Source organism: Vombatus ursinus, unplaced genomic scaffold, assembly GCF_900497805.2.
Source record: "Vombatus ursinus unplaced genomic scaffold, bare-nosed wombat genome assembly UNPS02014867.1, whole genome shotgun sequence".
Taxonomy (NCBI): domain Eukaryota; kingdom Metazoa; phylum Chordata; class Mammalia; order Diprotodontia; family Vombatidae; genus Vombatus; species Vombatus ursinus.
The window spans coordinates 2200037-2213499 of NW_020954645.1; the positions used below are offsets into that span (position 1 = coordinate 2200037).

General features: G+C 39.3%; 1 protein-coding gene across 1 annotated transcript in view; it reads right to left on the bottom strand.

Annotated features, from left to right (window-relative positions):
• Positions 1-3742: 3742 nt before the first annotated feature.
• The window catches only part of SETD2 (SET domain containing 2, histone lysine methyltransferase), a 142714-nt gene continuing 132993 nt past the window's right edge, over positions 3743-13463 (bottom strand). Inside the window, exons 19-21 of the mRNA XM_027842146.1 lie at positions 5572-5652; positions 5193-5294; positions 3743-4611 (exon numbers count right to left, since the gene is read on the bottom strand). Coding sequence (XP_027697947.1) covers positions 4450-4611; positions 5193-5294; positions 5572-5652 — 345 coding nt within the window. The 3' untranslated portion in view covers positions 3743-4449. The remainder of the gene's footprint in view (positions 4612-5192; positions 5295-5571; positions 5653-13463) is intronic.

The window sequence follows — 13463 nt, forward strand, 5'->3', positions numbered from 1 at the left end:
GAATCCAGGGCCAGTGCTCTATCCACTGCACCACCTAGCTGCCCCTTGTCCAACCATTTTACAGAAGAGGAACCTGAAGTCCTGAGAAGGGAGGTGACTTGCCTGGTGTGACATACCAATAGAGAATGAGCTGAGACATCTATCTAGTTCTTCCATGAGCCATCTTTGGACAAATACAATTTTCTGTTCACTACCACTGAGCATGTTGTTGTGTTAGCTGTACTTTCAGGCGACTGCCCCACCCTTTTATCTATCAGTATCTGAGGTCACTTTGTTCTCCAGGGTTAGGCAGAGCTAGCTGGGCTTTTCTTTTCCCATTCCTTCCCCAGACAAGGAGCTAAGGCTGAAGGCAGCAATAGAAGGCTGCCATTTTGGGGGCTAGATACTGAGGTCCCTTGCAGTTCTAAATCTCCTATCTGCCCAGTCAGGCTGGTTGGCTCAGCCCTTTGAGAAATATCTCTGTAGAACTCTGTTCTCCCCACCAACTCAAGGAAGAAGTTAGTTCCCATCTGAGAGTCTCTGATTCCCTGGGGAAGAATTAGTGACCAGAGCTGGCCCCATCAGTCTCTTATTTGACAAAAAACGGAAGTTGTTTAATTAGACTGCATTATGTGGTAGACTGTATTTGATCAAGATGATTAATAGAATATTAATCATGGACTGATAGAAAACTATAAGCCCATATGCCATCTATTAGTTTTATTTATTAAAAAAAATTTTTCCCTAAACAAATATGCGCCTTCTCTCCTACCTCCTGAGGAAGCCATAAAGATAAAATCTTTGTTAGAAACATCCATGGTCAAGCAAGACAAATTCTTTCCCTGGTCATATCTAAATTGAAAACTGAGAGAAAAATTATGTCTCTAACTGCACTCTGAGTCAATCACTTATCACAGGAGGTGGGTAGCTTGTTTTATCATGAGTCTTCTGGAATCATGGTTGGTCGTTATGATGATCAGAGGTCATACAGGAGATGGTCTTTCAATCCTGGCTATTTCCTGGATCAAACCACAGCAGCTATGAGTGAAACACTAAAGAATCTGCTTCAGAGCTTTAGGAATCTGTTGTGCCAGGCTCCCATGGAGTCAGGGGGTTAGGTCCAACCACCTCTGTTCTGGAGTCATTCATAAAGGTACTTCGGTTTCTGAAAGAGAAGGGAGTGGCCAAAGTCCCTTTGGGATGGGGGAAGTACTTGAGAAACACTTGGCATTTTCTCCCTTTCTTATACCAGAAACAAGAATAGACAAAGGAAAGAAATGGCAAAAATCATCAAGGAGAGACAGTAAGATATAGTGGTAGGTACACTTAACTTCAAGTCAAAGGACTTGGATTTTAGATTTGAAATTGAGCTTTGCCACCCATTACCCACCTGTGTGATCTTGAGAAAGTCACTGGACCTCATTTTCCTCACATGTGAAAAATAAAGGTGATGCTACAGGCATTCTTAGCTCTAACATTCTATGTTCTAAGGTGTCCTCCACCTATATGATTAAATGACTCCAGTTTAGAAAATTTGAGGAGCTACTCTGCCCTACCCCCTAGGCCCAGGACCATAGTGATCTAGTCAGTAGCAGGATAAACAGCTTGGCCAGTCAAGGCCCTTTTATAAGCAAAATGGACTGAAGGTGCCCAGACCTGCTGGGAAGAAGAATCCAGTTGGACATTTCAAACCTTTTTTATTTGTTTTATTTTGTATGGTTTTTTTTTTTTTTAATAGCCTTGGATTCAGAACCACCTTATTCAGACCTGAGGAGCCTACAGACTGACTATCCAGGTCAAGAAAAACCTAAACTCAGGAGAGGAAGGGCAGGACAGTTCTGGCCAGTCAATGAGTGAAGTGCCCAATTCTGTTTTGTAAAGCTTCAAGTATTTTCCTCATAACAAGCCTTTTTCCAAAATAGAAAGCAGCAGTGTCTGGGAAGGGGCTTGAACCTAGTTCTCCTGTTTACCTAGGCGAAGTGTCTTTCTACTCTACCACACAGCCTCCTTTTGTGCACTGAACTTATCGCCTGACAATTTTCTTGGCTGAGGGTAGGGGGTGAGATGATGAACCAGCTTACCCCATTCGCAGACACCAATTTGTTATAAACTCTAGCCTGGCAAGCAGAGTAGCTCAGGGCTCCATGAACCTTTAGAAACTTCCCTGGGTAATCAACCAGCTCTGTTCTCTCCCTCTAATAAAAACTTAAGTAGAAGACCTGACAGACCAATCTAAATCAGCACTGTACAAAGAAGTTTACATTCATATTGTGCATTAAAGTTTGCAAAACACCTCAACCCATCCTTAAATCTGGTGTGCTTTTTGTCTATGTCTTTCCACACATCTCCCAGAAAAGGTTTATCTGAGATTCTGGAGGCTTTCTGTAAAGTGGGAATGAGATCAGACTTGCATTGACCATACCTTCTCATAGGTCATGAACTATCACTGCCAACCATCTGCCAGGACCCACTCCAGCACCCTACTCTCTCCCTCTTCTAAAATACTACAGAGTATTCTGCCTATCCCTGCCATCTGGCACTTACTGCACACCATGTACTATGAGTGATCTTACACATGTGTATATTGTCTCTTTGATTAGATGGATGGTTCCAGGTGTTATTACTTCTTCTAGCCTCTATTGATTGAGGCAAATAGGAGATTTTAGACTTAGTGAATGGCTAATAGAAAATAGGCTCTAAAGTCAGACACCCACATCTCTGGGATTGAGGGTGAGGAGGAAGCCTTCTCACTCCTGCCTCCCCTTCACCCTCCCCCCAACTCCAAATCAGGACCCATCCAGGGCTTTGTGAGTCCCTGGTGCCTAGTAGTTGTCTGCCCCTCTTTGGCCAGGAAAAGTGACAGATGCAAAGGTGGGATTGGCCTAATAAGCCCTAAGCCTCTCATTTCCTCTTCTATAAAATGAAGGGGTGGGGAATAGAGTTTCAACTAGATGAATTTTTAGGTCACTTCCAGATCTAACATCACATGATTCTGGCCAGGAAGGACTGCCTTAAATGACCCTCATCTTACACTCTGTTATGGGCTCTTTAATTATACTTAACCCAGTGCTAAACAGGCCTAGATTATAGGTATAACCAAGAATGACCAAGTTGGAAGGGACTTCAAGTCAGCAACCAGCTCAACCCACACATAAACAGAAATTCCCTCTATAACATCCCTGGTAAGTCACCATCCAGCCTCCATTGAAGTAGAACCTACTATCTGAGATGGGCAACCCATTTCACCTCCGGAAAGCTGCATAAAATTTTCCACAAATTGAATAAAAATTTGTCTCCACATAATTTTCACCCATTCATTATTTTATGAAGAAAAAAAAATTTTTTTTCACAGATCAGTTAGTTTTGCTGTTCAACGGCCCTAATCTAGAATATCCACTTTGTGATCATAGTGTCAAGGAGGTTTGAGTGTGAATGACCCTGAGAGAGCTCAGTTCAGATTCACAATGAACAGTCGCTTATCATCATTATTTTTGTTTAAAAGTTATCCCATTGTGTAATTTGAGGTCAAGGATGCAAAAATTACAGAAAGAGCTGGAAAATCATTTGTTTCTTGAACTATGAGCCACATACTATGACTACTCTCTCACACGTACTTATTAAACACAAGGTATTCTTTTCCTTTCAACCCACATCCCTGTAATGCCACCCACATAACAAAGCCCAGAAGCCCAACTCATAATGTCCGGTTGGTTCTTAAAGCTTTTTTTAACCAATTAATCTTATAGGTAAAGTGTAGGCCAAGTTCTTTAATTGATTTTATTTTAATTTTTTTTTTTACATAAAAAGTTCAGTAAAAATTGGATAAAGTAAAATGATTTTAAGCAGTAAAATCAATCTTATCAACATAGCACAAGGCTGACCAGAAACTCAGAGGTAGCCTACTCTGGAATATTTACATGATAACAGATTAAACCTTGCAGGAGAACCCAAACTATCCTTACAAAGTGTTCCCGTGATCTTAGCACGCATAGGCTAAAAGCAAAAACAAAAAACAAAAAAAAACCCAAAACAAAAACAAAAACCCAGAAAAAAATATTTATCAATATATTCACATATACGTTAAAATATAATACAGATTCCCCAGCACATGGGGTGGGGAAGAAGGGGTGCGCATGGGTCAGTGCGCTAACAGCACCGCCAAGTAGGAGACCCAAGTTAGAGAATGGGGGTCAGGCCTAGGAGACTGAGGGGAATAGCCTCTCTCCCAGGTCCCTGACAGTCTTGGCCCACCTACCCCAACAGCATATTGACTGTGGCCTTGTTTTGTCTTAAATGGAATATGGTTTCTTTACTTTGCATGACTCATATGGTTCAAGTGCCAAGAGTCATCACTGGCAACAGCCCTGACAAGGTTGTGGGAAATGGGTTGGAGCGGCCCATGGACTTCTCTTACTGAGTTAACTTTTTTTTGTCTTCCCACTCTAAACCGCCTTTGCTGACCCATTAAGTTTATTCCAAGTCTGTGTCTTCTTTGGGTTTGTAAACAGTCCCAAACTTCTGCATGTACTTTTTGATGTACTCCTTGGTTTTGTGTTTCACATTCTCATTGCACTCCAAATCTTCAGGGTTCTTACAGTATTTCAGCTCCTTGTTCATGACACCGTGAGTCAGCTGTTTGGAGGGCCCACCCCAAGGAAAAGGATAAAGGGAACAAGAAAGACCATGGTAGATAAATCAGTGTGGGGGTAAGCTGACACTGGAACTTAATCCTGCCATCTAAAGCCATCCAAGGATATAAGATACATTCTTCAAAAAGCCACTGTACCAAATGTGGTGACACTAGACCAGGCAAAGAGGGAAGTGTATAGATATTTTTGTCACTGCCCTAAGGAACCTGAAAGGTTTATAAGGTGGCTTATGAACAAAAAGTAGACTGCCTAGTGCTACTCAGCATCTGTGAACAAGCAAATGGGTAACTGAAGAGGGGAAACCCTCCCCCCAGAATTCCTAAGGAAGGAGAGGATTTTTGGCTTTAAATGACATTTATATGAAGCCTAGCTGCTAGCAGCTGCTAGCCAACCTTCCCTATCCTTGGGTACTCAAAAAGGGAAACTGTCTTATACTCCAGATCAAAGCTGGCAAAGGCCACAGCACTTTCAGTATGAAGGATATCCTGTAGGGCTCACCTGAATAACCAAACTCAGTGAAATGGGAGTAAATTGGGGGCCGGGGGCTGGGGACTGGGAGAATACCTTGCGGGCTAGATGCTTGAAGTCTTCAGTTGTGGTTATCCTCCCCACTTTGCAGTCAGGTTTCCGATAAGGATTCAGGCACTGCACGATGAACTGAGACATCTGTGATAGGGGAGGGACCCAACAACTGTCACCCCAGAAAGCTAACCACTCAGATATTCACAGAGTTATGTGAAATTAGGTAAAAATCTAGTCCCTCAAAAGGGCTGAAGTATAACCATGAAATACAAATCCTTGAGTGGTTATACCTTCTGGTCCCCTCTATTCTGGTTGAGAGAGAGAGAGATACCCTATATATATATATATATATATATATATATATATGGAATAGAAGGCAGAACTGATGATCTAACCTCACAAGTTTTGATTCCATCCTCACCTCTTTCCTGAACACTTCTTTGCTCTTCTTGGCCAATTCACTTGAGGTATCTGCTTCTGCGGTTTTGGGTTTTTTGGAAGACTAGAAGAAACATAAAACACAACATGGCATTCATAAGAAGTCAGCTCAAAGTTCTTTTGAAAAGCAGCTACTGACTTAAAATTTTCCCTAAATAAATGTATATCATGTGGAGATCTTGGAACTGGTCACATCTCTTTACTTCCAATGCGTAAAAGAACTGGATTAGATGAAGAAGGCTACACACGACACTCAACATGTGTTGCTCACACCAAGTATATTTGAGAAGGAAAAAATTCAAGTAAAGTGAGATATATAGTTACCCAACATATGATTTCCAAGACATTTGGTGTTGTCAGGGTCTAGAGGAATCTGCTAAAAATAACCAGTATAGAGTTTCCTAGGAAAAGTTACTCTGACTTTAAAGTCTACTCTCAATGGTATTAACATTCAGGGCCATTAATTTCCAAATAGCAGTTTTGCTACTCCCCTAGGTTTATAAGGAAGATAGAGCTATTGAAGAACAGTCCTTGGATAAAGATATAATTAAAAGCTTTCCTTATTAGGCACATATTCAGGTGATGCTGAAAATGCCCACTTAGGTTCTAGGTCTTTTTTTTAATTTTAATTTTTTAAAATTATTTTGAATTATCAACAATCACTTCCATAAGCTTTTGAGTTTTAAATTTTTCTTCCTCTCCCTCCCCAAGAGGGTGCACAATTGATATAGGCTATACATATAAATTCCTATTAAACATAGTTTCACATTAGTGATGTTTTAAGTAAGAATTAGAACCAACAGAGAGGACCACAAGAAAGACAAAAGAAAACAGAAGAAAAAAATAGCAAATAGTATGCTTTGATCTGCATTCAAACTCCATAGATCCTTCTTTGGATGTGGATAGTATTTTCCATTATGAGACCTTTGGAGATGTCTTAGATCCTTGTATTGCTGAGAAGGGTTAAGTCTATCAATATTAGTCATTGCTCAACATGGCTGTTACTGTGTACAACGTTCTATTCACTTCATTCAGCATCAGACCATACAAATCTTTCCAGGTTTTTCTGAAGTCACCCTGTCCATCAATTCTTATAGCACAATAGTATTCTATTATATTCATATACCACAACTTGTTCAGCCATTCCCCAACTGATGGGCATCCTCTCAATTCCCAATTCTTTGCCACCACAAAAAGAGCTGCTATAAATATTTTTGTACATGTGGGTCCTTTTCCCATTTGTATGATCTCTTTGGGATATAGTCCTAGAAATGCTATTGCTGAGACAAAAGGGTATGCACATTTTTATAGCCCTTTGGGCATAGTTCCAAATTGCTCTCCAAAATGGTTGGATCATTTCACAACTCCACCAACAATGCATTAGTGTTCCAATTTTTCCACATCTTCTCCAACATTTATCATTGTCCTGTTTTGTCATGTTGGCCAATCTGATAGGTGTGGGTTCTAGGTCTTAAAATGAAAATGGAATCATCTTTGATCACTAAGGAGAAAGACAATGTCATCTTCTAATGCCCCTTTACTGTATACCTAAACACCTGTGTCTCTTTAAAATCTTATAAGCACATTACTCCAATCCCCTGGATTAATATCTATATCCTTTTTTCCAAATAAGTTACACTGGACTTCACATGAATATCATCCAGTCTGAGCATTCTAATAAAATAGAAAGAATCAGGTGGTTGGACTTCCTGTTTACAGATGGAGAAACTAGCCAGAAATGAAAGTGACATCTAAAGGTAGATAAAAAAACCAGTGGCAGTTTAATTAAAGTGTACAAGAGACATTGTCCCCTAAGCCATTGTGTAATTGTTATTGGCCCAACTGTACCACTTCCAGACACAAATAGCTAATTCTCCTGAAAAAACCGTGGAAAGGCTAGTCTTAGAAGGAGAACAGGCAGCAATGTATTTAAGAACTGACACATGCTAGAAGTAAAGAAGTCTACCACCTCACCTTAGTGCACCTCTAATATATTGTTCTTTTCCGTGGAAAAAAAATAATCATGAGCTAGGTTCCTTGAATGCAAATAGTTAATGCAGAAAGGCCTAAAAGTGAAATTTTTATGCATACATTTATTGGTATTCAAGTATGTTGTTGCTATAGGGTAGAAGCAGTCACTTATCCTGAGAACATGGGAAATTACAGAATACTCTCTTCCTGTAACTTGGTTTTCTCTAGCAAAGAATATTTTTAGTGATTATTGATGGCTTACTTATATACAGTTCTGCCCCTCACAAATGTGCTACTCCCTAGCTTGGTGAATGCAGAGCTAAGAAAACAATATACACAACAATATAAATAGGAGGAACCACGTGAATGTTGAAAAATTACAAAAAACGAATATGAATTTGGAACTATGCCCAAAGTGCTATAAATCTGTGATACAAATTCAAACAACTCTGAGGTATCATCTCACACCTATCAGATGGGCTAACATGACAGAAAAGGAAAATGACAAATATTAGACGGGAGGTGGGAAAATTGGGACACTAATGCACTATTGCTGGGTTTTTAACTGATCCAACCATTCTGGAGAGCAATTTGAAACCATACCCAAAAGGCTATAACTGATCCAGAAATACCACTACTAGGTCTATATCCAAAAGATATTTAAAGAAAAAAAAAAAGACCTCTATGTACAGTAATATTTATAACAGCTCTTTTTGAAGTGGCGAAGAAAGAAAGTGGAAATTGAGGGGATACTTAATCAAGTGGGGAATGGTAGAACAAGTTGTAGTATATGACTGGGATGGAATACTACTGCGCTATAAGAAGTGATGAGCAGGATGCTTTTAGAAAAATTTAGAAAGACTTAAATGAACTTCTGAAGCAAAGTGAAGTGAGCAGAAACAGGAGAGAACATTGTACATGTAACCACGACATTGTACAATGATCAACTGTGAATGACTTAACTGTTCTCAGCAATACAATGCTCCAAGACAATGCCAAAGGACTTACAATAAAAAATGCTATCTACCTTCAGAGAAAGAACTGATGCAGTCTGAACGCAAACTGAAACATACTTTTTTCTTTTCAAACTTTATTTTTCTTGGTTGTTCATTTATTAGGGCTTTTGGTCTGTGTTTTCTTTCACAACATGACTAGTATGGAAATATGTTTTGCCTAACTGCACATGTATAACCTGTATCAGATTGCACACTGTCTAGGGGAGGGGGGGGAAGGAGGAGAGGAGAAAGGGAGGGAATTTGGAACTTAAAATAAAAAAAAATATTAAAATTGTTTTTATATGTAATTGGAAAAAAATTAAAATATTTTAAAACCACAAAGAACAAGCATGGCCCCAAAGAAAATATGTGACAAAACAATCCCAACCCTACTTCTTCACAAAGATGTCCAGGATGTGAAACATTGGCTATTTTCAGGCTTCTTCTTTTTTTTTTTTAAAAGGCAATTGGGGTTAAGTGACTTGCCCAAGGTCAAATAGCTAGTGTCAAGTGTTTGATCTGAGGCTGGATTTGAACTCAGGTCTTTCTAAATTCAGGGTCAGTGCTCTATCCACCGAACCACCTAGCCGCCCCCAGGCTTTTTCAATGTATGTAGTTTTACTGTCTCTTCTTTTTCTTTTCCTTTTTTAAAAATTATTTTTTTTTGATTTATCACCAATCACTTCTATAAACTTTTGAGTTTTAAATTTTTTTCCCCCTCCTTCCCCAAGATGGTGCACAATCTAATATAGGCTATACATATACATTCCTATCAAACATATTTTCACATTAGTGATGTTGTAAGTAAGAATTAGAACCAACAGGAGGAACCACCAGAAAGAGGAAACAAAACACAACAGAAGGAAAAAAAAAGCAAATAGTATGCTTTGATCTGCATTCAAACTCCACAGTTGTTTCTTTGGATATGGATAGCATTTTCTATCCCGAGGCCTTTGGAGATGTCTTAGATCCTTGGATTGTTGAGATGGGTTAAGTCTATCAATATTAGCACCTAACTGATCATGTTATTCCCTTCTTGAGTCAAATCTGATGAGAGTAAGGTTCAAACAATGCTCATTTCCCTCCCTTCTTTCCCTCTACTGTAATAGATTTTTGTGCCTTTTCCTGTAATGTAATTTACCCTTTTCTGCCTCCTCCTTTCCTTTTCTCTCAATAAATTTTCTTAGATCAGATTAATACCCTTACTTGGATCCATTTAACCCACCTGATTAGATTTTTTTCATCATTACATCAAAGTCAACTTATATCCACCCTCTTTATATATACCCCTTGAACATAGTATAATAACAATATAGTTCAAGAGTTACAAGTGTCATCTTCCCTTGCAGGGATGTAAACAGTTTGTCCTTATTAACATGTTGTATTTTTCTGTCCCGTTTACCTTTTTAGAGCTCTCTTGAGTCTTGTATTTGAAGATCAAATTTTCTGTTGAGTTATGGTCTTTTTATCAGGAAGGTTTGGAAGTCCTATATTTCATTGAATATCCATCTCCCCTCCCTGAAAGATCCTGCTTTTTGCTGGGTAGTTGATCCTTGGTTGTAATCCAAGTTCCTCTGCTCTACGGAATATCATATTCCACGCCGTACAGTCTTTTATTGCAGAAGCTGCGAGGTCCTGTGTAATCCTGAATGTGGTTCCATGATATTTAAATTGTTTCTTTCTGGCTCCTTGCAGTATTTTCTCTTTAACCTGGTAATTTTGGAATTTGGCTACTATATTCCTTGGCGTTTTCAATTTGAGATCTCTTTTAGGAGGTGATCGGTGGATTCTTTTTATGGCTATTTTACCCTCTGGTTCTAGGACCTCAGGGCAGTTTTCCTTTATGATTTGCTGAAAGATACTGTCCAGGCTCTTTTTTTTTAAATCATGATTTTTAGGTAGACCAACAATTTTTAAATTGTTTCTCCTGGATCAATTTTCCAGGTCAGTTGTTTTACCAATGAGGTATTTTACATTTTCATCTATTTTTTCATTCTTTTGTTTTTGTTTGACTGATTCTCGCTCTCTCATGGTCATTAGCTTCCATTTGCCCAATTCTAGTTTTTAACAAATTGTTTTCTTCTATTTGATTTTGTACCTCCTTCCCCATTTGGCAAATTGTATTTTTTAGGGATTTGTTTTCTACAGTTAATTTTTGTCCTTCCTCTTCTAAGCTATTGACTCTCTCTTGCATATCTCTCATTTCTTTTCTCAATACTTCTTCTACCTCTCTCATTTGACTTCTAAAATTCTTCTTGAGCTCTTCTAAGAAGGCTTTTTGGGCTTCAGACCAGTTCATATTCCCTTTTGAGGTTCCAGATGTGGGTCTGTTGACAATGTTGTCCTCTCCAGAATTTCTGCCTTGATCTTCACTCTTCTCATAATAAGAATCTATCATACGTTTCTTTTAGATCATGGTGTTTGCTTATTTCCCGGCCTTTAAAGAGATTGAGCTCTCTTGCTGGGGAGCAGAGGGCACTGACCCAAGCTTCTTATGTTGGGAGCCTCGGGCCTGGTCACTGGCTTTGTGTGCTGGGGCCTCCAATGCTGGCAGTTGGAGGCTGTAGGGTTCTGGCAGCCTACCTGGTGTTGGGGTGGAATCAGCAACACTGGAACTCTAGGGGTAGGATTGGGTAGTGTGGCCCCTGGAGATACCTTGCTCACCGGAGCCTCTCTTTCCTTTCGCTTTCTTCAGCTCCTTTCAGATGGACGTTGCAGGATGTTTATCTGCCTGGGGCCCCTTGAAGCACTGCTCCCCTTAGTTTTGCTGAGGCACTGGGACACCTGTTTGCTGTAGAATGCTGGGACACCTAGTGGTTTTCCAAGCTGGTTTCCACCAGTTCCCCCTGCCCTCATTAGGCACTCAGAGGTCCAGGTGTTGGTGTTTGCCTGCTCCATCACCCGGGTTTCAGGATCTCCTCCTGGTATGCTGAGGTGGGACTTTCCACTAGCTTGCTGGGATGCCTCCTGTTCTGTACTGCTCCCCTTCCCCCAGAGAAAGAGGGGCCTTTCCTATAAATCCCTCAAGCTACCTGGGCTACTGGACTGCTACACCCCATCTTTCTTTTGGTTCAGCTGTTCCAGGTTTTTTCCTAGGGCAATATTTTCTGGGCTTTCAGAGGTTAATAAGGGAGGGTAAGAGACACTTACTTTTTACCTCTTTTTCGTTTTCTTTAAAAATATTATTTCTTACATAGGATCACTGAGAGGACCCTGGGAAGGATACTGGGAGAAATTATGATGATGTAAAAAAACCAAAAGATTTCAATAAAAAACAATTTTTAAGTACTCCCAATATTGGAAAAGGGAAAAGATAATATGAAAGAGCCTTCTATTTTTTAGGAAGCTAGAGTGGCAATGAGTAAGATCCATAAATTAATGGGGTAGAAAAAAAATATCAAAGCATACTGAAGTGCCACATAACTTCTGATCTTAACCTGTTATTTCATTTTAGTTTGTCAAAACAGATTAGGAATAAAAAAGTTCTATAAACATAAATTTAGTAAGACTCTTTGGCTAGGCTGATGGGAAGTCAAATGATGCAGAAATAAGACGAAGCTGAGCTCCATACCAGGAGTAGGTTGGATTATAACTACATTTGTATTGCCAAAGAATCTGGTCTACATGTGGCAGCCTGGAACTAAAAACACTCAGATTAACTATAGAGGGCAGGATTCTAGACAGGCTTTTAGGTAAAGAATTTGGCCTTGGTTGGGTTGCTCTGGTAATAGTAAAAGGCATCATGGATGCAAAATCTACCACTTATAAATACAGACAAGCACATACTATATAGGTCTTGTGGCATACAACAATGAAATGGCATGTCCTGTTTAGGATATAACTGGAGTGTTCATTTTCTAAAAAGTAGGGAAATTAGCATTGTGTATTAGCTACCATGCATTGCTGCATAGCCAATTTTACTGCATGTTTCTAAAGTAGCCTCTAGTTAAAACATGAAATCACTACTACTATTCTCTATCAATGAAAGCCAATGTAGTGTTAAGTGTTACAGAAATTTAGAGGTGAAAAGATGTGTTAGGAAATAGGAAAGAACACTATTTTCTGGAGTCACAAATCCACAATTGTACCTTCTATGAAAGCAGAGGTGAGGAAAAGCCCCCAAACATGGTTTTAAATTGAGACCTCCAGTAGGTGCCACTTAATATTTATTTAATCCTCCATAGACAAGCCTATGTGTGGGCACCGGGTCAAAAGGACACTGGAGATTCTCTCTTTTTTTTGTCGTCAGACCATGCTACAAGGCAATTCCAGCATTTGTTCTATAGAGATCAAGGTTATTCAAGCTCCTTCATTAATAAGCAATTTCAAGGGAGAAAATATTTAACTGTAGGGCTTCATGTTACAGTATAGAACCTAGTTTGATCCTTGGGGGAGACCATTTATAAAATGAAATCAGACAATTTAGCACCCTGTTCTCACCATATGATATTTCTAACAATGGACAGTACCCATGTGACAAGGTCTTTCATGCAGTTTGTTGAAGTTCACCCTCAAATATCCTTTTCATATAAGGAGGCCAGGCTGGGGGCAGGCAGAATATAAGAATTCCCTCTGACCCCAAACCTTTGCTTTCTACCGGCTAAGTAGGAAAAATATAAAGATATTAAAAATGTGACTAATTTGTATATGTGGTGTGTTACATAATTTTAGCATGTATGCTCCCAACCTAGAAGCATTAAGAATCTGATTCCAAGATCTAACATTCTATGATTATGAGAAACATTTGGTATAACAAGGTGAGATAGGAAAAGTGTATTTGAATGCTGGTTCTGTCCCTCAATGCTGTCTTTAGCTGCACAAGTGCAAAATGGAGACTCGTACTACATACTTCACAGAGTTATTGTACTTACCAAGTATTTGGAATCTTTGAAGTTGTTTTACATTTTCT